Below are 22633 nucleotides of genomic sequence, written 5' to 3' on the forward strand. Positions count from 1 at the left end.
AGTCTCTCGCCGCTCCTGCTGTATCTGCCCACGCTCCAATAACCAACCTGGACCTTGATGATGTCACTCTTCGCTGCTGTCGCCCTCCTGCACCAGCTCGCGATGCTCCCTGAAGTGGCCTCCACACTGCTCCTGGGCTACCGCACCTCCGCTCCTTTAATGGCCCCGACCTGCCGCTGGTGTTCTCACACAGGTCGGGGCCTCCATGCTGCTCCCTCTGCTCCTTTTCTGGTCCCGCAAGTTTTTTTTGTGACACCCACCCAGCCCACAAATGATTCCGTGGTGGCAGTCTAGTTTGGCTGTATTCTTAATGGTTACAGGCCATGCCCAGAATTCTCACCGCTCCAGTGTAACTCCGATCTAGTCGGCTCCTCGTCCTCACCGGTGCTACAAAAAATAATGGAGACATGAATATTGGATTGAAAGTAGCTGCAGAGCATGGTGGAAATGTTCATCTATTATGACATTTGATAGCCCTTATGCTAGCGTTGTCATGTGATTTCGGCAATTTGAGGGATGATTGCATTCGAGACCGCATAGTCTGCAAAATATCTGACAACACTCTGCTTAAGAGGCTGTTGCAAGAATCAAGCCTAACGCTCTATAAATGTGTGATGCTCTGTAAAGCTACAGAGGCCACAGTTGCACAAATGAAATCCATGAAGCTCACTAAAACAGACTCTGACAATATCAAAGCTGTCGGACAGAAACCCCAACCCACAAAGAAAGAATTCACAGACAAAGACTTTACGAACAATTGCAGATATTGTGGCAAAAGACATGAGCTGTCAAAAACTAAATGCCCAGCATATGAGAAGACCTGCACAAGTTGCGGCAAACTAAATCACATTTTATCAAAAGTGTAGGCAGAATGAATCGAGGCAGAAGTCTACACATAACCCTAAATATAAGGGCAAACCAAAAGTTCATGCACTATATGAAGACAATTATGATTCTGATTTTGAAGACATGACTGTAAAGATGCTTGGTAAAGTTGATCGCACAATCAAGGACAAAGCTGACAAAGTATCCTAACAAGATTATGGCTACCTTCTCCATTAAAGGTCAAATGGTAAAAATGCAAATAGATTGTTGGGGCCACATGCAATGAGCTACCTCTTAGATACTTACCTAAAGGCATAAAGATAAAAGAATCTAAGATAATACTGTCTCTATATGACAACCATGCAACCATTCCAGTGGTAGGGACTTGTAATGTGCCACTGGAAAATACAAAGAACAAGCAAAAGTACATTGTGCCTTTTGTGATCATTGAGGGCCAAAGTGCACCACTGATTGGCTCACACACTGCTCAACAGCTACAACTGATAAAAGTGCGGCATCAGAACATCGTGTTAGTAAATGAACCACGCGAATCGCAAACTACGAACAAGGCAAACATCTCGCTAGTATCAAAAACTGATGTCAGCAATGCATATCTGGATGTGTTTAAAGGACTTGGACACATGCCAGGGACAGTTCACCTTGAACTTAATGAATCAGCTATGCCAGCTGTAATGCCACCAAAACGGGTGCCAATGGCAATCAAACAATGCTAAACGAGGAACTCGATTGTTTGGAAAATCGACAAATCACGAAAGTGGTTGAACCAACGGACTAGGCATCCAGTCTAGTACAAAAGACAAATGGAAAGACACGAGTATGTATCGACCCTCATCTGAACATCTGAACAATGCTTGAAATGTGGACACTATCCACTCCCTGTGATCGATGACATCTTGCCACAGATGTCAAATGTAAAGGTCTTCACTAAAGCAGATTGCAAGGAGGGTTTCTTGCAATGTGAACTAGACACAGAGTCCTCCTACCTCACTACCTTCCAGACTCCATGGGGACGATATCGATATAATAGAATGCCATTTGGCATCAGTCCTGCCCCGGAAATCTTCCAGCAGAAGCTAGACCAGAATCTCTAGCGTCTAGATGGAGTCTACAAGATTGCAGATGATATCTTGATCACTGGACGTGATGAGACACTTAGAGGCCAATCATGATCATGAAGCAAACTTGCGCAAATTCATGCAGAGAGCAAAACATAAAACTTAACTTCGATAAGTTTGAATACAAGAGCTCCCAAGTAAAATACATGGGACACATACTGTCCAGTGATGGACTCAAAACCGACCCAAGCAAAGTGGTCGCAATCAACGAAGTGCAGAAACCGCAGGATGATGCAGGTGTACAATGACTTGTCGGCATGACAAAGTACCTCACAAAATTCTTGCCAGATCTTTCAGACCTCAGTGAGCCTCTGCAACGGCTTACTCATAAGACACGGTCTGGAAATGGACTGAAGAACAAGACAAAGCGTTTGAAGCTATCAAACAACACGTGACATATTCTCCGGGGCTCAGGTACTTTAACCACAAATTCGCAACCGAAGGTGAAGGAGATGCTTCGAGCAAGGGTCTTGAGTTCGTCCTTCTGCAACAGGCACCACCAATTGCATACGTGAGCCGAGCGCTCACTCCAGCAGAAACGCGATACTCCCAAATCGAAAAGGAGCTGCTTGCTCAAGTCTTCGGAATGGAACAAAACCATCAATATGTATATGTTCGCAAGATCATAAGCCTTTGGTTGCTATACAACGCAAGCCGTTATCTGCAGCATCCAAGCAACTACAACGTCTGCTCATTCAGCTCAACCAATAGGACGTTGAAATAAAGTAACAACCAGGAAAAGAAATGTACCTAGCAGACACCCTCTCACGCGCATACCTTGAAAACGTGGAGAGATCACCGACAGAAATTGCAGTGCAATGCATCCACATGGTGGACTTTCTCCCACTCTCCAAACAAGGACTGATTACCATACAATGCACAACTGCAAGCGACTCCACTTACAACTGATCATACAACAAATCACAATGGGATGGCCAGAAACGACACATGAATGCCCGCCTGAAACGCATGCATACTTCAAAGTTCGTGACGAACTGACAACACAGGATGGCATAGTCTTCAAAGGCTATTGCTGTGTCATACCAAAATCTCTGAGATCCGACATTTGTCAGCGACTTCATGCTGCTCACACTGCCGTCGAGAGCACTCTTCTATGTGCCAGAGAATCCGTTTACTGGCCAGGACTGTTTCAAAGTGTGAAACATGCAACACTAGGATAAAGAATCAATAAAACAATGTTTTGTTGGTGTTTTTTAAACTTGTAGTTGTTTGCTACATGTATTCATAAGGGGTTAATTACCAGTTTATATTGAAGCTAACTTTAATTCATTTTTATTTCTTATGAAAGGAAAGGTGTAACGAGATAATGTATAGCGCTCTTTAGCTAGGAGGTATCAATATAATCTATAGCACCCTCTAGCTAGGATGCATAAAGAGCTGTATTCAGAGAGAGGGTCTGTGAAGGGACATCATCTTAAAGCTCCACATGGCTGTCTGAGATCTCCCAAATAAATAGAGCTAAGTTGAACTAAGAGTGTTCAAGAGTCTATAAAATACAGGAGGCTTCCTTCATACGATGCATCTGACCCGAAAAAAATCAGCGAAACTACCTATTGATCCTGAAGAAACATAGGATTCTGGTCTGAGGCCTCCATTCGCTGCGCAGCATACAGGAATCTATCTTCCACGTATGGATGTCTATGTTGCAATCACATGGGCCTGGACCACCAATCACTAACTAGTATTCTCATTAATAAAAATAGGAACTCCGTTTGTACGAGGTCCCATTACTATCAATGAGAATAAGCCCCTAAAATGAGAAACACAGCACAATCAATTTAAAAACACCTCACACATTTAAAATTAATTGTAATTAAATATATTAGAAAAAAAAACATTTTTTGGAATTCTTTTTTTACTGTGTTTTAATAGGGTTAAAAATAAACTTATCTTAATGGACAGGGTTTTTAACAAAAAAATGAATGATTAAATTTAATTTTTCTATGTTTTAAAAATGTTAGGCTGGTAAAAGTAAGCTATGCCGCCTGCCTTTACCAGGCGTAAAAGTTTGAAGAACATTCGATGGGCATGAGTTGGGCAAATAGCCTAATCTCTGCCGCGCAGACGTCCTTCCTGCAGGGATGCGTAGAATCTGTTGAAAGAAATTTTGACAGATCAGAAAAGCCAGTTTTTGGCGCGTGCACATCGTAACCCGAAAACCAGCTCTTGCGAGGCTTCGCCAGGTCCATCCGCACTTCGTATCCACCTGGCTAGGCCGCAGTTTTCTGCCCAATCTGTTTATGTTGGTTGAAGGATAAATGTTGGTCAACTCCTCTGTTCTTCGAATAGTGCCATGAGATCTTTTGTATTCACCCGAGAGAGCAGACTTGATTTACCCTCTTATCCAAAAGACAGCACTCCCTCAATACTGCACTGCAGTGTCGACCTAAATTATGTGCTCCAGTGCTGGACTGGGGTTTGAACCCATGATATTCTGACTGAGAGGCGAAAGGGTAACAACTGAGCCAAGGCTGACATCCTGAAGGAAGGGACTCCACTATTGGTGGATTCCATCCCTTTCTGTATCACCTGGAATGTACCACTAAATTCTAAAGAGTCACTAGATATGTGAACAAATTGGCTGATTGTTTAATCAAGAATAAAGAGGTGTTTAACTGTATTTAAAACAAATCCTAAGGAAGTAGTACTCGGAAAAATAATAGGACGAAAGGCGGACAAGTCCCCTGGACGGCTTGCATCCTAGGATCCTAAAAGAAGTGGCTGCAGAGATAGTGGATGCATTGGTTGTAACCTGCCAAAATTCTCTGGACTCTGGGGAGGTCCCAGTGGATTGGAAAACTGCAAATGTAATGCCCGTATTTAAAAAAAGGAGGCAGACAGAAGGCAAGACACTATAGACCAGTTAGCCTAACATCTGTCATTGGGAAAATGCTGGAGTAGCAGGACATTTGGAAAAGCATAATTCAATCAAGCAGAGTCAGCATTGTTTTATGAAGGGGAAATCATGTTTGACAAATTTGCTGGAGTTCTTTGAGGATATAATGAGCAGGGTGGATGAGGGAGAACCTTAGTAGATGTGGTGTATTTGGATTTTCAGAAGACATTCAATAAGGTGCCACATAAAGGGTCCAAATTTCCCCAGGAGTTGCTCTTTTTTTGGAGCAACTTGATTTTTCTGGAGTTTCTTTTTAGTTGCAATTCTAGCCATTTAATTTGCACCAGTGGAAGTGATTAGTTAGGATTTTTTTTAGTTTCGTTTTTTTTTCAAAAGGGGGCGTTCCCAGTCACTTACGCCTGGTTTGGCCATTTAAGCGAGTTTGGCCAGCAAATAGTTGCTCCATACTAACTTAGGCCAGAGTAAGTGTCCACTTTTGTACGTTCTGAAAAACCTTGCGGACACTTTAGAAATCAGGCGCAGGTAGCCAGAGATAGGGGCTGGGCGGGAGGGAAGTTAGAGGATTTTCCAAAGCATTAAACACTTCACTTTTAAAAATAAGCAACCATCAACAATAATAAATTATAAATAAATCAATCAATCAATAAATAAAAAATTTTAAGTTCCTACCTCACCTACTGCAACATATTTAGTCATTGTGTAAAATGCTGATACTATTTGAGATACATAGACATCAAAGGGGTAAGTTCTGGCAGGGCTGCCAATCCAAGAACAAATGGTCCTGCCTCCTGAAGAGTGCTAGGTAAATATGTCATATATGTATGCTCAAAGTAATTAAATTTTTGCACTGGAGTATATTATATAGACTGCCACCATTATTTCCTTAGCACTGCAAACAAAGTGGCTTAAATCTCCCTGTGTACGTGCTCCACATGGCCGTGTAGCCATGGGAACTGTTCAGGGAGCACGGGAAGGCAGCGGCCGGCCTGTGCAACAGGCCTGGGATCGGGGCTGCGAACATCACGTCATCCCTTCGGCCAGGAATAGGGTCGCCCGGAGACAGGATGTGCTGGGAGGGCCAGGAGCTACTGCGCACATGCGCAGATTCCACTGCGCATGCGTGCAACTGCCGGCGCTCTTTCCGGCGCAGGGCTGTAGCTCCACCCCCTGCTGCTTCTGCTGCGCTGCGCCGAATCCAAAGCAGACCTGATCATGGTGGAGAATATCGAGGTAAATATTAGGCGCGCTTTTCGTTCTAGAAAGTCAGTGGACCTCTCGGAGGTGCGCTGTTCTACGGGTCAGTCAAAACTTGGGCCCAGTAGGTTACTGCACAAGATAAAAGTTCACTGGGTTGGGGGTAATATATTAGCATGGATTAAGGATTGGCTAACAGAAAACAGAGTCGAGATAAACTGGTCATTTTCCGGTTGGCAAACAGTAACTAGTGGGGTGCTGCAGGGATCGGTGCTCGGGCCTCAACTATTTACAATCTATATTAATGACTTGGATGAAGGGACTAAGTGTAATGTGGCCAAGTTTACTGATGATACAAAGATGGGTGGGAAAACAAATTGTGAAGAGGACCACAAAAAAATCTGTAAAGGGATATAGACAGGCTCTCCAAATTTGGCAGATGGAGTATAATGTAGGAAAATGTAAGATTATCCACTTCGGCAGAAAAAAATCGAAAAGCAAATTATAATTTAAATGGAGAAAAATTGCAAAGTGCTTCAGTACAAGAGGGACCTGGGGGTCCTTGTGCCTGAAACACGCAACGTTCGTATGCAGTTACAAGTAATCAGAAAGGTAAATGGAATATTGGCCTTTATTGCAAGGGGGATAGAGTATAAAAGCAGAGATGTCCTGTTACAACTGTACAGAGTATAGGTGAGGCCACACCTGGAGGACTGCATGCAGTTTTGGTCTCTGTATTTAAGGAACAATATACTTGCATTGGAGGCTGTTCAGAGAAGGTTCACTAGGTTGATTCCGGACATGAGGTGGGGTTGACTTATGAGGGTAGGTTGGGACTATACTCATTGGAGTTCAGAAGAATGAGAGGCGACCTTACCGAAACATATAAGATAATGGCCCCAAGTTTCCACACGACAAAACAGGCACCCCTCCGAGCTGGGCGCCCGTTTTTCGCGCCGAAAACGGCGCCTGAAAAAAAACGCGCTATTCTCGAGCACTTTGCAGCGCGATGTCAGCTTGGCGCGGCGCCCAGGGGGGCGGAGCCTACCACTCGCGCCGATTTTGTAAGTAGGAGGGGGCGGGTACCATTTAAATGAGTTTTTTTCATGCCGGCAACCGTGCGCGTTGGAGCGTTCGCGCACGCGCAGTATGAAGGAAACATTGGCACTCGACCATTTTTGTAGTTCTTTGTAGCTGTTCAATTTTTAACATTTTTTAATAAAACCACATTGCCCTTCCATGATCAGCACTGAGGCTTCTTGCAGCAGCGAGAAGGCTGCAGGAAGCCTCAGAAGTTGAGGCAGCCTTTTCCCGACGTGCCCGACCGACGGCAGGGGGGCCTCCCTCCCCCCCCCTGCCGTCGGGAATGGCTGCCTCAACTTCTGAGGCTTCCTGCAGCCTCCTCCCTGCCTGCCCCCCGCTGCAGTCGGTCGGGCCCTTACTGCCTCCCCCCCCCCCCCCTCCCCATGCCGTCGGGAACGGCTGCCTTCTCCCTGCCTCCCCCCCGCTGCGGTCGGTCGGGCCCTTACTGCCTCCTCCCCCCCCCCCCCGCCGTCGGGAATGGCTGCCTCAACTTGAGGCTTCCTGCAGCCTTCTCCCTGCCTGAAGCACTTTCACACAGGTAGGAACATGGTTTATTTAATCTTTTCTTTGCTTATAAATTTTTATTCAGGTTGGAATTATTTGTATAATATTTGTATAAGTATAACTAAGGATTTATTGTAGAATGTAATGACTTCCCTTCTCTTTTCCCCCCCCTCCCCCCCCCCCACCTCGTTCCGGACGCCTAATTTGTAACCTGCGCCTGATTTTTTAATGTGTAGACAAGGTTTTTTCAGGCCTACAAAAATCTTCTCTTGCTCCATTCTAAGTTAGTTTGGAGTACGTTTTCACTGTGGAAACTTTCAAATCAGGCGTCAGTGGCCGGACACGCCCCCTTTTGAAAAAAAAATTCTGTTCAAAAGTGAAACTGTTCTAACTGACTAGAACTGCAGAAAACTTAAATGTGGAGAATTGCGATTTCTAAGATACTCCGTTCTCCACCAGTTGCTCCTAAAAATCAGGAGCAAATCATGTGGAAACTTGGGGCCAATGAGAGGGCTGGACAAGTTGGATGCAGAGAGAATATTTCCACTCATCGGGGAAACTAAAACGAGGGGGCACATTCTCAGAATAAGGGACCGCCCATTTAGAACTGAGATAAGGAGGAATTTTCTTCTCAGAGGGTTGTAAATCTGTGGAATTATCTGCCCCAGAGAGCTGTGGAGGCTGGGTCATTGAATATATTTAAGGCAGAGATAGACAGAATTTTGAGCAATGGGGAATACAGAGTTATGGGAAGCGGGCAGGGAAGTGGAACTGAGTCCATGATCAGATCAGCCATAGTCTTATTAAATGCGGAGCAGGCTCGAGGAGTCAAATGGCCTACTCCTACTCCTATTTCTTGTGTTTTCGAGAACAAGTTGTGATTTCATTTTTGACAGTGCATTTGGAAAAGAAAGGTAATATTTTGCCAATTTCCTCATTAGGGAGCAGTCGAACAAGAATAATATGAAGCAAGCATCAGTCCATGACGTACAGTTATCTGAGCAAATAAAAAATCAGAATATTAATGACCTGCTTTCACAGCTGAAAATAACACAGGCAAGTACCTATCTCAAAACATGATGTACATTTCCACAGACAAGTATGGAAAGTGTTTTATTTGTAATGTACAAAAAGCATTAGGTAATGTGTTAATAGCTTTGTAATTTCTATATCAGAACATTTGAAAAGGCCATTGTTATAATGGCCCCGAATAACCATGGGGGCAGGTGCATACTGGCATAAATGTAAAGATGTGCCATCAAAGGTCGTGGGGCTCAGGGAAGACCACTTTATCATTCCAGTGGAGGGCTCCTGAGCCAGTTGGGACGCAAACCATGGTAGAAAGACTAGAAACTCAGTTACGGCTGCTGGTTTCTTCCAGTGGGGTGGGTGGGGGGCATTGGGGGGAATAAGTTTTGGTGCCTGTGGGACGCAATTTTATAAAATATATATATATTTTTTATTTTTCTTTGTGAGTCTATGTCACAATTCTGAACTAAATCCCACAAGTGGGCTCTACCTCCACTGTTTAGCAGGCAGATGCGTCAGGTTTCGGCAGGTGTACCTCTGCCAGGACCAACTGAGGTCTGCGAAAGTGGTAACTGCTGAAATAAGGAGTCCTCACCCTTGGCCCTGCCACCTTTTATACCAGTGGACTTATTTGGGTTAGGCAGAGGTTCTACTCCCAGCAAACCCAGTGCAAAGTCAGAACCTGGGCTAATTTCTGGCCCTTCTTGTGGACTCCTGCCAAAGTTGCAGAGTGAACCAAAGAGGCCACAAATATTTGGGGTCACTGACTACACTGTAATAAGCACTGCTCTGAATGGTTAAGAGGTAGAAACAGTGTGAAACTAATCTTTGTATGTTCTGATTATGCAAGACAAGGCTGTCTTCTTTCTGGACAATCTTTTCTTCTTCTGGTAACTGTGATTTCTCTCCTTTTTTCTTTGTTATTTAGGTTTATCCTTTTGTGCTGGAAAATGCTGTTGCGGTTGAAATATAAATTATAATAGTAGGCATTAAATAAAAAGAATCTTGTGAAGAACAAGGGCAAATTGATTTTGTGTGAATATATAAAATTGCCTAGTTTCAATTATATAAAAGTGAATGCAGAAAACGAAAACCACGCATGAATCACACTGTTACTGCAGTTTTACTGCCACTTTAGCATTGATGAGAGGCAGTTTCTGCATTACAGCAACTCAAAAATAGAAGTACTGTATAACATAATCTATCCTTTGAGCACATTTACACAGGAGGTGGAATAACCCCTGGGAGGGGAGTTGGCAGTCTCACTTTTTAGTGTGCAGCTGGCAGTATAACACCAAAGGTGTTACGGTGGCAAATGGAGAGTATTTAAGAGCCAGTAACTACCAAACTCCTAACAGATGATTTACTACTTTTGAACATGAATGATAGTTTACTGCGGCATTAATATGCAAGCCATCCAACTGTGTACTAGATATAATCATGAAAATTACTAGTTTAAAAACAAGAAACACTACGGGGCCGAAATTGCCCCCTGACTAAGAGTAGGCGTACTTACTGATATGACTGGGGCAAATCTTGGCCCAATATTCGGCACTTTGTCGTCAATTTCCGGTCGGGGCAGAAGTGCCCTTCGGTCAGGTCCAACCTGCACTGCTGACGTCAGCACATCGCTGATAACCTTCAGTTAAAGGGTCGCTGCGAGCTCTGCAAGAAGTTTAGTTTGGCCCACACCAGGGAGGGTTTCTGCCGAGCCAGCGGCCTGGCAACCAAGAGGGGGTGCCGGGCTGCCTGTTGGTGGCCCGGCCGAACCCGTGGCCACCATTGTCGGGCTAACCTGAGTCGGACCGACAATTAAAATAAAATGGAGGAGTCGGCAGTGCGCCCTCCCCTGTAAGAGCAGACTCACCGCCCAGGCACACACACACAGCTTCCCGCAGGGGGAATCTGTCAGTGGTACCGACCGGCGGCACCGCCGCTCCCATGGGCCAATTTCCCACTGGGGTCGGTAAGGGGGTTGCTGCCGGTCAGTGTGGCTGGCAGCATGGGTGGCTTGGAAACTCGGGCCCGCCGCTCCTGGCCCATCCGCCTGAACCCGGTCGGTGAGGTCTATCGGCTTCATTGCCGCCTCTTAGAGGTGGTAATGGAGCTTAAGGAGGGGAGCAATTTTGGGCCTTACATCATATTTATCTGACTTTTATAAGGTGAATTTTACAAGGTGTCGCAAGGGGCCGTGAATGAGGGAAAATTGTGTGAAAAGCACCATTATGAAATAGAAACATAGAAATTTACAGCGCAGAAGGAGGCCATTCCAGCCAATCGCGTCCGCGCCGGCCGACAAAGAGCCACACGGCCCTTGGTCAGCAGCCCTAAAGGTTACATATAAACCTATGAACAATGACGGAAAGACAAAGAGCACCCGGCCCAACCAATCCAGCTCACCACAACTGCGACACCCCTTATACTAAAACATTTTACACTCCACCCCAACCAGAGCCATGTGATCTCCTGGGAGAGGCAAAAACCAGATTTAAAAACCCAGGCCAATTTAGGGAGAAAAAATCTGAGAAAATTCCTCTCCGACCCATCCAGGCGATCGAAACTAGTCCAGGAGATCACCCTGGCCATATTCTATTCCCTGCAGTGCTTACCATTATATCTATTCCGTCCAACAAAAGGTCATCCAGTCTAATCCCAATTACCAGCTCTAGGTCCGTAACCCTGCAGGTTACCGCACTTTAAGTATCCATCCAACCATCTCTTAAAAGTGCTGAGGGTTTCTGCATCCACCACTCTTCCAGGCAGCGAGTTCCAGATCGCCACAACCATCTGCGTAAAGAAGCCCGCCCTCAAATCCCCTCTAAACCTTCCACCAACCACCTTAAAACTATGCCCCCTCGTAATAGACCCTTCCACCAATGCAAATAGACCCTTACTATCCACTATGTCCAGGTCCCTCAATATTTTGTACACCTCAATGAGGTCTACTCTCAACCTCCTCTGTTCCAATGAGAACAAACCCAGCCTATCTAATCTGTCCTCATAACTAAGATTCTCCATTCCAGGCAGCATCCTAGTAAATCTCCTCTGCACCCTCTCTAGTGCAATCATGTCCTTCTTATAATACGGCGATCAGAACTGCATGCAATACTCCAGCTGTGGTCTAACCAAAGTATTATACAATTTAAGCATAACCTCCATGCTCTTATGTTCTATGCCTCGGCCAATAAAGGCAAGCATTCCGTATGCCTTCTTAACCACCTTATCCACCTGGCCTGCTACTTTGGGGGATCTGTGGACAAGCACTCCAAGGTCCCTTTGTTAATCTACTCCTATTAAGTGGCCTACCGCTTAATGTGTATACCCTTTCCTTATTAGCCTTCCCAAAGTGCATCACCTCACACTTCTCTGAATTAAATTCCATTTGCCACTTCTCTGCCCAACTGACCAGTAGATTGATATCCTCCTGCAGCCCATGTCTTTCCTCTTCATTATCAGCCACACAGCCAATTTTAGGGTCGTCTGCAAACTTCGTAATCATACTCCTATATTCAAATCTAAATTGCTGATAGATACCACAAAAAGCAAGGGTCCCAGTACTGAGCCATGCGGAACCCCACTGGAAACATCCTTCCAGTCACAAAAATATCCATCAATCATTACCCTTTGCTTCCTATTTCCAAGCTAATTTTGGAACCAACTTGATACTTTGCCCTGTGTCCCATGGGCTTTAACCTTTATGACCAGTCTATCATATGGGACCTTATCAAAAGCTTTGCTAAAGTCCATTTATACTACATCGTACGCACTACCCTCTTCGACCCTCTTGGTTACCTCCTCAAAAAAATTCAATCAGGTTAGTCAGACACGATCTTCCCTTAACAAATCCATGCTGACTTGGCCTTAATTAATCCTTGCCTTTCCAAATGCAGATTCAGCCTGTCTTTCAGGATTTTTTTCCAATAATTTTCCCACCACTGAGGTTAGGCTGTTAGGCCTGTAATTACTCAGCCTGTCCCTTTCTCCCTTCTTAAACAAGGGTAATACATTAGCAGTCCTCCAATCCTCCGGCACCATGCCCAGATCCAAAGAGGACTGGAAAATGATGGTCAAGGCCTCTGCTATTTCTTCTTTTACTTCGCTCAACAGCCTGGGATGCATTTCATCCGGGCCTGGGGACTTATCTACTTTCAAAACTGATAAACCCCTTAATACTTCCCCTCTCATATTTATTTCATCCATGTTCTTATGTTCTTATGAAGAACAATAGGCCTGGACTCTGGGGAGGTACCAGTGGATTGGAAAGCAGTTAATGGAACGCCAGAGTCCAGAAAATTTTGGTAGATTATAACAAATGCATCTGCTATAACTTCCACCATCTCTTTTAATACCCTGGGATGCATTTCATCAGGACCAGGGGACTTGTCTACCTTCAGTCCCATTAGCCTGTCCAGCACTACCTCCCTAGTGATAGTGATCATCTCAAGGTCCTCCCTTCCCACATTCCTATGACCAGCAATTTTTGGCATGGTTTTTGTACCTTCCACTGTGAAGACGGAAGCAAAATAATTGTTTAAGGTCTCGGCCATTTCCACATTTCCCATTATTAAATCCCCCTTTTCATCTTCTAAGGGACCAACATTTACTTTAGTCACTCTTTTTCGTTTTATATATCTGTAAAAGCTTTTACTATCTGTTTTTATGCTTTGCGCAAGTTTACCTTCGTAATCTATCTTCCCTTTCTTTATTGCTATTTTAGTCATTCTTTGCTGTTGCTTAAAATTTTCCCAATCCTCTAGTTTCCCACTAACCTTGGCCACCTTATACGCATTGGTCTTTGATTTGATACTTTCCTTTATTTCCTTGGTTATCCACGGCTGGTTCTTCTCTTGCCGCCCTTCTTTTTCACTGGAATATATTTTTGTTGCGCATTATGAAAGAGCTCCTTAAAAGTCCTCCACTGTTCCTCAATTGTGCCACCATTTAGTCCTTGTTTCCAGTCTACTTTAGCCAACTCTGCCCTCATCCCACTGTAGTCCCCTTTGTTTAAGCATAGTACGCTCGTTTCTGACACAACTTCCTCATCCTCAATCTGTATTACAAATTCAACCATATTGTGATCACTCATTCCGAGAGGATCTTTTACGAGGAGATCGTTTATTTTTCCTGTCTCGTTACACAGGACCAGATCCAAAATGGCTTGCTCCCTTGTAGGCTCTGTTACATACTGTTCTAAGAAACAATCCCTTATGCATTCTATGAATTCCTCCTCCAGGCTACACCCTGCGATTTGATTTGACCAATCGATATGTAGGTTAAAATCTCCCATAATGACTGCCGTTCCTTTTTCACATGCCTCCATTATTCCCTCGATTATTGCCCGCCCCACCATGAAGTTATTATTTGGGGGCCTATAAACTACGCCGACCAGTAACTTTTTCCCCTTACTATCTCTAATCTCCACCCACAATGATTCAACATTTTGTTCATTAGAGCCAATATCATCCCTCATAACGGCCCTGATATCATCCTTTATTAACAGAGCTACCCCACCTCCTTTCCCTTCTTGCCTATCTTTCTGAATATGTTTAATTCCCAGTCTTGGCCACCCTGCAACCATGTTTCTGTAATGGCCACCAAATCATACCCATTTGTAATGATTTGTGCCGTCAACTCATTTACGTTATTTCGAATGCTGCGTGCATTTAGGTAGAGTGTTTTCATCCTAGTTTTTAAACCATGATTTTTAGTTTTGACCCCTCCTGCAGCCCTTTTATATTCAGTGGCCCTTTTTGTTTCTTGCCTTTGGTTTCGCTGCCCTTCACTTTTATTCATCTCCTTTCTGTCTTTTGTTTTTGTCTCCTTTTTGTTTCCCTGTGTCTCCCTGTATTGGTTCCCATCCCCCTGCCATATTAGTTTAACTCCTCACCAACAGCACTAGCAAACACTCCCCCTAGGACATTGGTTCCGTTCCTGCCCAAGTGCAGACTGTCCGGTTTGTACTGGTCCCACCTCCCCCAGAAACTGTTCCAATGCCCCACGAATTTGAATCCCTCCCTGCTGCACCACTGCTCAAGCCACGTATTCATCTGTGCTATCCTGCGATTCCTACTCTGACTAGTACGTGGCACTGGTAGCAATCCCGAGATTACTACTTTTGAGGTCCTACTTTTTAATTTAACGCCTAGCTCCTTAAATTTGTATCGTAGGACCTTATCCCTTTTTTTACCTATGTCGTTGGTACCAATGTGCACCACGACAACTGGCTGTTCTCCCTCCCTTTTCAGAATGTCCTGCACTCGCTCGGAGACATCCTTGACCCTTGCACCAGTTCTTATCCATAACCAACTTGAATCTGACTGAATTATGGTCACTGGCACCCAAGTGCTCTCCCACTAATATGCCTTCAACCTGCCCAGCATCATTCCCCAAAACTAAATCCAAGACCATCCCCTCTCGTGTTGCTACATGCTGACTAAAAAAGTTCTCTTGAATGCATTTCAAGAATTCTGCACCTCTATACCCTTCACACTATATTTGTCCCAATCAATATTTGGATAGTTAAAATCCTCTACTATTACTACCCTATGGTTTTTGGACTGCACAGCAATTTGCCTACATATTTGCTCCTCTATCTCCCTCCCACTTAATACACGCCCAGCAGTGTGATCCTCCCTTTTTTATTTTTCAGTTCGCCCCATATGGCCTCATTTGATGATCCCTCTAACATATCATCCCTCCTCACCACTGTAATATTTTCTTTAATCATTTCCGCAACACCCCCCCCCCCCCACTCTCTATCTTGTCTAAAAATCCTGTAGCCAGGAATATTGATCTGCCAATCCTGCCCCTCTTTCAACCATGTTTCTGTAATGGCATACTCCCAAGTGTCTACCTGTGCTCTTAGCTCATCTGCCTTATTCGCTATACTCCTTGCATTAAAGTATATACCATTCAGCACAGGAAGACCTCCTTGCTTACAACATATTAAACCCTGTTTCCTCTGTCTTACAGATTTGCTTTCTAGATTCTTGCTATCCAATTTCAGCTTTACTTCCTTCCCTTTTGAATTAGTTCTCAGGTTCTCATCCCCTTGCCCCAAGCTAGTTTAAACTCTCCCCAACAGCACTAGCAAAACTCCCCGCGAGGATATTGGTCCCGGCGCTGTTGAGATAGAAACATAGAAACATAGAAAATAGGTGCAGGAGTAGGCCATTCGGCCCTTCTAGCCTGCACCGCCATTCAATGAGTTCATGGCTGAACATTCAACTTCAGTACCCCATTCCTGCTTTCTCGCCATACCCCTTGATCCCCCTAGCAGTAAGGACCTCATCTAACTCCTTTTTGAATATATTTAGTGAATTGGCCTCAACAACTTTCTGTGGTAGAGAATTCCACAGGTTCACCACTCTCTGGGTGAAGAAGTTCCTCCGCATCTCGGTCCTAAATGGCTTACCCCTTATCCTTAGACTGTGACCCCTGGTTCTGGACTTCCCCAACATTGGGAACATTCTTCCTGCATCTAACCTGTCTAACCCCGTCAGAATTTTATATGTTTCTATGAGGTCCCCTCTCATTCTTCTGAACTCCAGTGAATACAAGCCCAGTTGATCCAGTCTTTCTTGATAGGTCAGTCCCGCCATCCCGGGAATCAGTCTGGTGAACCTTCGCTGCACTCCCTCAATAGCAAGAATGTCCTTCCTCAGGTTAGGAGACCAAAACTGTACACAATACTCCAGGTGTGGCCTCACCAATGCCCTGTACAACTGTAGCAACACCTCCCTGCCCCTGTACTCAAATCCCCTTGCTATGAAGGCCAACATGCCATTTGCTTTCTTAACCGCCTGCTGCACCTGCATGCCAACCTTCAATGACTGATGTACCATGACACCCAGGTCTCTTTGCACCTCCCCTTTTCCTAATCTGTCACCATTCAGATAATAGTCTGTCTCTCTGTTTTTACCACCAAAGTGGATAACCTCACATTTATCCACATTATACTTCATCTGCCATGCATTTGCCCACTCACCTAACCTATCCAAGTCGCTCTGCAGCCTCACAGCATCCTCCTCGCAGCTCACACTGCCACCCAACTTAGTGTCATCCGCAAATGTGGAGATACTACATTTAATCCCCTCATCTAAATCATTAATGTACAGTGTAAACAGCTGGGGCCCCAGCACAGAACCTTGCGGTACCCCACTAGTCACTGCCTGCCATTCTGAAAAGTACCCATTTACTCCTACTCTTTGCTTCCTGTCTGACAACCAGTTCTCAATCCATGTCAGTACACTACCCCCAATCCCATGTGCTCTAACTTTGCACATCAATCTCTTGTGTGGGACCTTGTCGAACGCCTTCTGAAAGTCCAAATATACCACATCAACTGGTTCTCCCTTATCCACTCTACTGGAAACATCCTCAAAAAATTCCAGAAGATTTGTCAAGCATGATTTCCCTTTCACAAATCCATGCTGACTTGGACCTATCATGTCACCTCTTTCCAAATGCACTGCTATGACATCCTTAATAATTGATTCCATCATTTTACCCACTACCGATGTCAGGCTGACCGGTCTATAATTCCCTGTTTTCTCTCTCCCTCCTTTTTTAAAAAGTGGGGTTACATTGGCTACCCTCCACTCCATAGGAACTGATCCAGAGTCAATGGAATGTTGGAAAATGACTGTCAACGCATCCACTATTTCCAAGGCCACCTCCTTAAGTACTCTGGGATGCAGTCCATCAGGCCCTGGGGATTTATCGGCCTTCAATCCCATCAATTTCCCCAACACAATTTCCCGGCTAATAAGGATTTCCCTCAGTTCCTCCTCCTTACTAGACCCCCCGACCCCTTTTATAACCGGAAGGTTGTTCGTGTCCTCCTTCGTGAATACCGAACCAAAGTACTTGTTCAATTGGTCCGCCATTTCTTTGTTCCCCGTTATGACTTCCCCTGATTCTGACTGCAGGGGACCTACATTTGTCTTTACTAACCTTTTTCTCTTTACATATCTATAGAAACTTTTGCAATCCGTCTTAATGTTCCCTGCAAGCTTCTTCTCATACTCCATTTTCCCTGCCCTAATCAAACCCTTTGTCCTCCTCTGCTGAGTTCTAAATTTCTCCCAGTCCCCAGGTTCGCTGCTATTTCTGGCCAATTTGTATGCCACTTCCTTGGCTTTAATACTATCCCTGATTTCCCTTGATAGCCACGGTTGAGCCACCTTCCCTTTTTTATTTCTATGCCAGACAGGAATGTACAATTGTTGTAGTTCATCCATGCGGTCTCTAAATGTCTGCCATTGCCCATCCACAGTCAACCCCTTAAGTATCATTCGCCAATCCATCTCAGCCAATTCACGCTTCATACCTTCAAAGTTAGCCTTCTTTAAGTTCTGGACCATAGTCTCTGAATTAACTGTTTCATTCTCCATCCTAATGCAGAATTCCACCATATTATGGTCACTCTTCTCCAAGGGGCCTCGCACAACGAGATTGCTAATTAATCCTTTCTCATTACATAACACCCAGTCTAAGATGGCCTCCCCCCTAGTTGGTTCCTCGACATATTGGTCTAAAAAACCATCCCTTATGCACTCCAGAAAATCCTCCTCCACCGTATTGCTTCCAGTTTGGTTAGCCCAATCTATGTGCATATTAAAGTCACCCATTATAACTGCTGCACCTTTATTGCACGCACCCCTAATTTCCTGTTTGATGCCCTCCCCAACATCACTACTCCGGTTTGTACAGGTCCTATCTCCCCCAGCAGCGGTCCCAATGCCTCAAGAATTTAAAGCCCTCCCTCCTACACCAGCTTTCCAGTCATGTGTTCATCCTCTCTATCCTTCTATTCTTATACTCATTAGCACGTGGCACTGGTAGTAACCCGGAGATTACTACCTTTTGAGGTCCTACCCTTTAATTTTCTTCCTAGCTCCCTGAATTCTTCCTGTAGGACCTCATCCCTTATTTTACCTATGACGTTGGTCCCGATATGGACCACGACCTCTAGCTATTTACCCTCCCCTCCCCAGGATGCCCTGCGCCCGCTCTGTGACACCCTTGACCCTGGCACCAGGGAGGCACAAAACCATTCGGGAGTCACGTCTACAGCCGCAGAAACGCCTGTCTGTTCCCCTAACTATAGAATCCCCGATCACTAGGGCCCTTTTATTCTTCGTCCCTCCCCCCTGTGCAGCTGAGCCACCCGTGGTGCCTTGGAATTGGCTCTGGCTGCACTCCCCAGAGACACCATCGTCCTTACCAATACTCAGAAGTGAATATTGGTTTGAAAGCGAGATGGACTCACTGGGGGACTCCTGCGCTACCTGCCTAGCTCACTTACTACGTCTGGTGGTCACTCTCTTCCCCTCTACCTGCACGCCTTTAAGCTGCGGGGTGACCACCTCCTGAAACGTGCTATCCATGTAGTTCTCAGCCTCGCGGATGCACCTTATTGACTCCACCTGCTGCTCCAGCTCCGAACGCGGAGCTCAAGCAGTTGAAGCTGGAAACACCTCCTGCACACATGGTTGTCTAGGCCGCGCGAAACGTCCAGGACTTCCCACATGCCGCAGGATGTGCACTCCACGGGACTGAGCTGCACTGCCATCCCTCTAGTTAGCATTATCTAGTTTAAAATCTACTTTAAAAGAAATAGAGAAAAGAGAGCTATTCACCACCTCACCTCACCGACCTCAGTGGCCTCCTGAACTCACCGATCTCTGTGGCCTCCCGACCTCTCGGCCTCCGAACTCTCAACCTAAAAGAAATAGAGAAAAGAGAGCTACTTACCAACTCGCCTCACCGACCTCCAAGGCCTCCGAACTCCCGGTCTCCGAACTCCTGACTCGTTGATCTCACAGGACCTACCAACTCGCCGACCTCACAGGGTCTTACCGACTCGCCGACCTCCGGGCCTACCTAATCGCCGACATCCCGATAATCCAAGTCCCAGACAGCATTCATCTGCTGTTATAGTCGAACAGTTTGTAAATGTGATGGAGACAATTATGGATGACAAGATTATGTGATTACATTGAGCACTATACATAATTGCCAAAGAATAAATGGGATCTTGCACACAAAATATCCAAAGGATCATTGGAATTGTCTTTAATGGTCTGAAATGATTGACAAGAGATAAGGTAGCCTCTAACTAGCCAAGTTGCTACTTGAATTCATTTACATTACTTTTGCTAAGTGCTCTTGAATTGCTTCCTTTGAAATAGATCAAGTATTTCCCAATAATTAATGAACTGCACAGGTGTATAGTTCTTAGGCTTCTGCTTATAACCTTTCTGTAATATCAAATTAGCCATTTTCCAACTAACTGAAGTTGAATAAAAAATATTCTGGCACCACATCCAAATTCTACCTACTATTCATTTAGTAATGTTGTATTTCTGTGTCAGAAAATCATTTAAAAGCTCATCATTATTCCACTCCAATGGGTTGGATTTTCCGCCTGCTGCCCCAGTTTTCTCCACGGATGAGCGGCAATGGCGGCGGTAAGTTCTTCCAGGCAGGCGGCCAGCTTCCAGCACCGCGCCGGGACTTTCGGTGCCGGTTTTGACGGGGTGCAGAGTATTACCGCCTGGAAGAGGCGACACCGACTCAATTTTTGGCTGCCGCCTAATCCGTCGCGCTCCATAGAGTGCCCTGCTGGGACCGCCTGTGAAATCTGGCGGCCCCAGCTGTAACGGCTGCAGTGAGGTAAGTAATGTTGACCTCAGGTAAGTGATTATTTTATTTTTTTGCGATTTATGTTGTGGTGCCGTGAGTTATTTATTGGGAATGTTTTTAGTGGGGTTTTTTCCCCCCCACAGACCTCTGAGCGCTCCGAGGCCAGCTGTTTAGCTCAGGATTTTCACTTGCTCAGCCAGCCTAGCGCCCTAAGAGAGGTGTGTAATGCCTCCCTTAGCGCTCCGCCCCATACTCTGGGCCCAGCTGCCGAAGTTTGATGACTAAGGCGCAAACTGTTCACGGGCACAAACTTTATCATCCCACCGCCATTACTGCCCCGAAATGAGCAGAACTGAAAATCCAGCCCTTTTATCTTTTAACAACCTACTTGTTTCCTGTTATGCATGCAGTGGACAGTTTCAGATTCTCTGTTCCCCTAAAGTTTTTTCTTTGCTATGCTATTTTGTCTCTTTAATACTGCATCAAAAAGCAAAACTACACAAACTCTTGTGTTTATCGCTCCATTTTCTACTTCACCCCACTCATAGTTTACTGTCCATGATTGGCTTCAGTATTAAGTTCTATCTTTTATTTTCATTATAGTTTAAAAGAAGCAAACTAGGGGATATCTGTTAACCTCAAACCCAGGTGAAAGTCATGTTACCTAATGAACAAAAATTGACATCAACTTCCCAAATTGGTCAATTTTTTACATTTCTGAAAGATCATTTTGAATTGATAAATGATTGTACGTTTTTTTGAGTTTGTACTACAGTCCCTTGGTTAGAAGCAAATTTCTACCTTACAATGTTGTGCTTGTTCTCTTAGAAGGTGTACAGGGTAGTCTGTACCATAGAGATCTTCTTGGCTGCCAGTGCTGTTCTGTAATCTGCCATTTGGCAGTTCTTTTATATTGCAGAACAGTGAAAGTTCTAGCTTTTCCTACCCTCCAGGATGAAGCAGCATGCTTCCACAAATTGTATCCATAATCGACCCTGGCTAGAGGCTGAGTTTCAAGCAGATCTTCTGAGCAGGAGCTTAATGCTCTACCTTTGTTTTATTTGATTCTCGCCTTTCAGAAAGAAGAGATTAAACGTACAGAAGAGATTAAAAAACTTAAACAAGAGAAGCAAGCATTAGAGGTGGACCTAGAAAAGACGAAGAAAGAGTGTAATATGGCTAAAGTACAACTTACTTATACTTCAGGCAAGTTCTCGGTTGTACCGTTTAATCCCTTCAGGACAATTTAGATCATGTAGAAGCTCTCAGGTGGTTCTTGGGTATAATGCATTATCAAAGCTAAATAAAGGATAAACGGATTATAGGAAGCCGAGTAAACCATAATTAATTTTAGTATATTGTATGATGTCAGTAGTTTTATATCAGAATTTTGCAACAATGTAAAGACACTCTTATCTACATTTTGAGACTACCCTACCATAGCAGGAGAAGAACATTGGTCCATTTAGCCTATCCTTCCAAAACAGTTTTCTTACTCTTATTCTGGAACTAATGGCCCTTTACAACTATTTTACGTTGAAACAATAAATCAAGTGCCCCCTTGTTAAAGGGGCACTAAAACCAACACAATAAACCAATGAACCTTTTACAATAATGGTTCAAATTAAAATTTGGTTGCCGGGGGTGATGATGCACTCCAGTCCCTCCGGCACACACCTCTTGCGAAAGGCCGCAAGCGTACCAGTGGACACCGCGTGCTCCATCTCCAGGAACACCCTGGCTTAAATGTAACTGCAGAAGAGAGGCAGGTAGTTGGGCTGAACGACCCCATCGACTGCCCGCTGCCTGGACCAGTTAATGGGCACTTTGGCCATGCCCAGGAGCAGTTCTACGAGGAGGCCTTCTACAACCTTTTCTAATGGGCATTCATCTAATCCTTTTTATAAAACTTGATATAGTTTTTTGTTCTCCCATTGGTAATCGGTTTCACAATTCTAGCATCCTCTAATATGTTGCTTAAATAACCAATTTTCTTTTGACCATCTTAATTTTAAACTGAGTTCCCTTGGTCCTCAAATTTGGTGGCAGATAGAACTTTTCATGATCTATATTCTCCATACCTCCTGCAGATTGAATTAAAGATTGCGGTTAGATTTTCAACTTGCCCTTTGGATGTAAAACTGATGTTGCGGATTGGCTGCCCATTAAAGAAACCGTCTGATTTTCATTTCCACTGATATCAAGGCTTTCAGAATGTATTTCTTCCTTCTGCTACTTCCCTTTAAGAGGTGGAATCCCTTTAAGGTTCATTTGTAGGTAATTATCTGCTCTCGCCACGAGTGTGCTCTCTGCGGCCTTTAAATCTCCAACTGGA

General features: G+C 44.6%; 1 protein-coding gene across 1 annotated transcript in view; it reads left to right on the forward strand.

The window, feature by feature from the left end:
• Positions 1–22633, forward strand: part of cep162 (centrosomal protein 162) — a 222779-nt gene that overhangs the window by 132919 nt on the left and 67227 nt on the right. The window contains exons 19-20 of the mRNA XM_070885594.1: positions 8562–8676; positions 21378–21504. Of these exons, the coding sequence (XP_070741695.1) occupies positions 8562–8676; positions 21378–21504 (242 nt within the window). The remainder of the gene's footprint in view (positions 1–8561; positions 8677–21377; positions 21505–22633) is intronic.

This window comes from Pristiophorus japonicus, chromosome 7, assembly GCF_044704955.1.
Source record: "Pristiophorus japonicus isolate sPriJap1 chromosome 7, sPriJap1.hap1, whole genome shotgun sequence".
Classification (NCBI taxonomy): Eukaryota; Metazoa; Chordata; class Chondrichthyes; family Pristiophoridae; genus Pristiophorus; species Pristiophorus japonicus.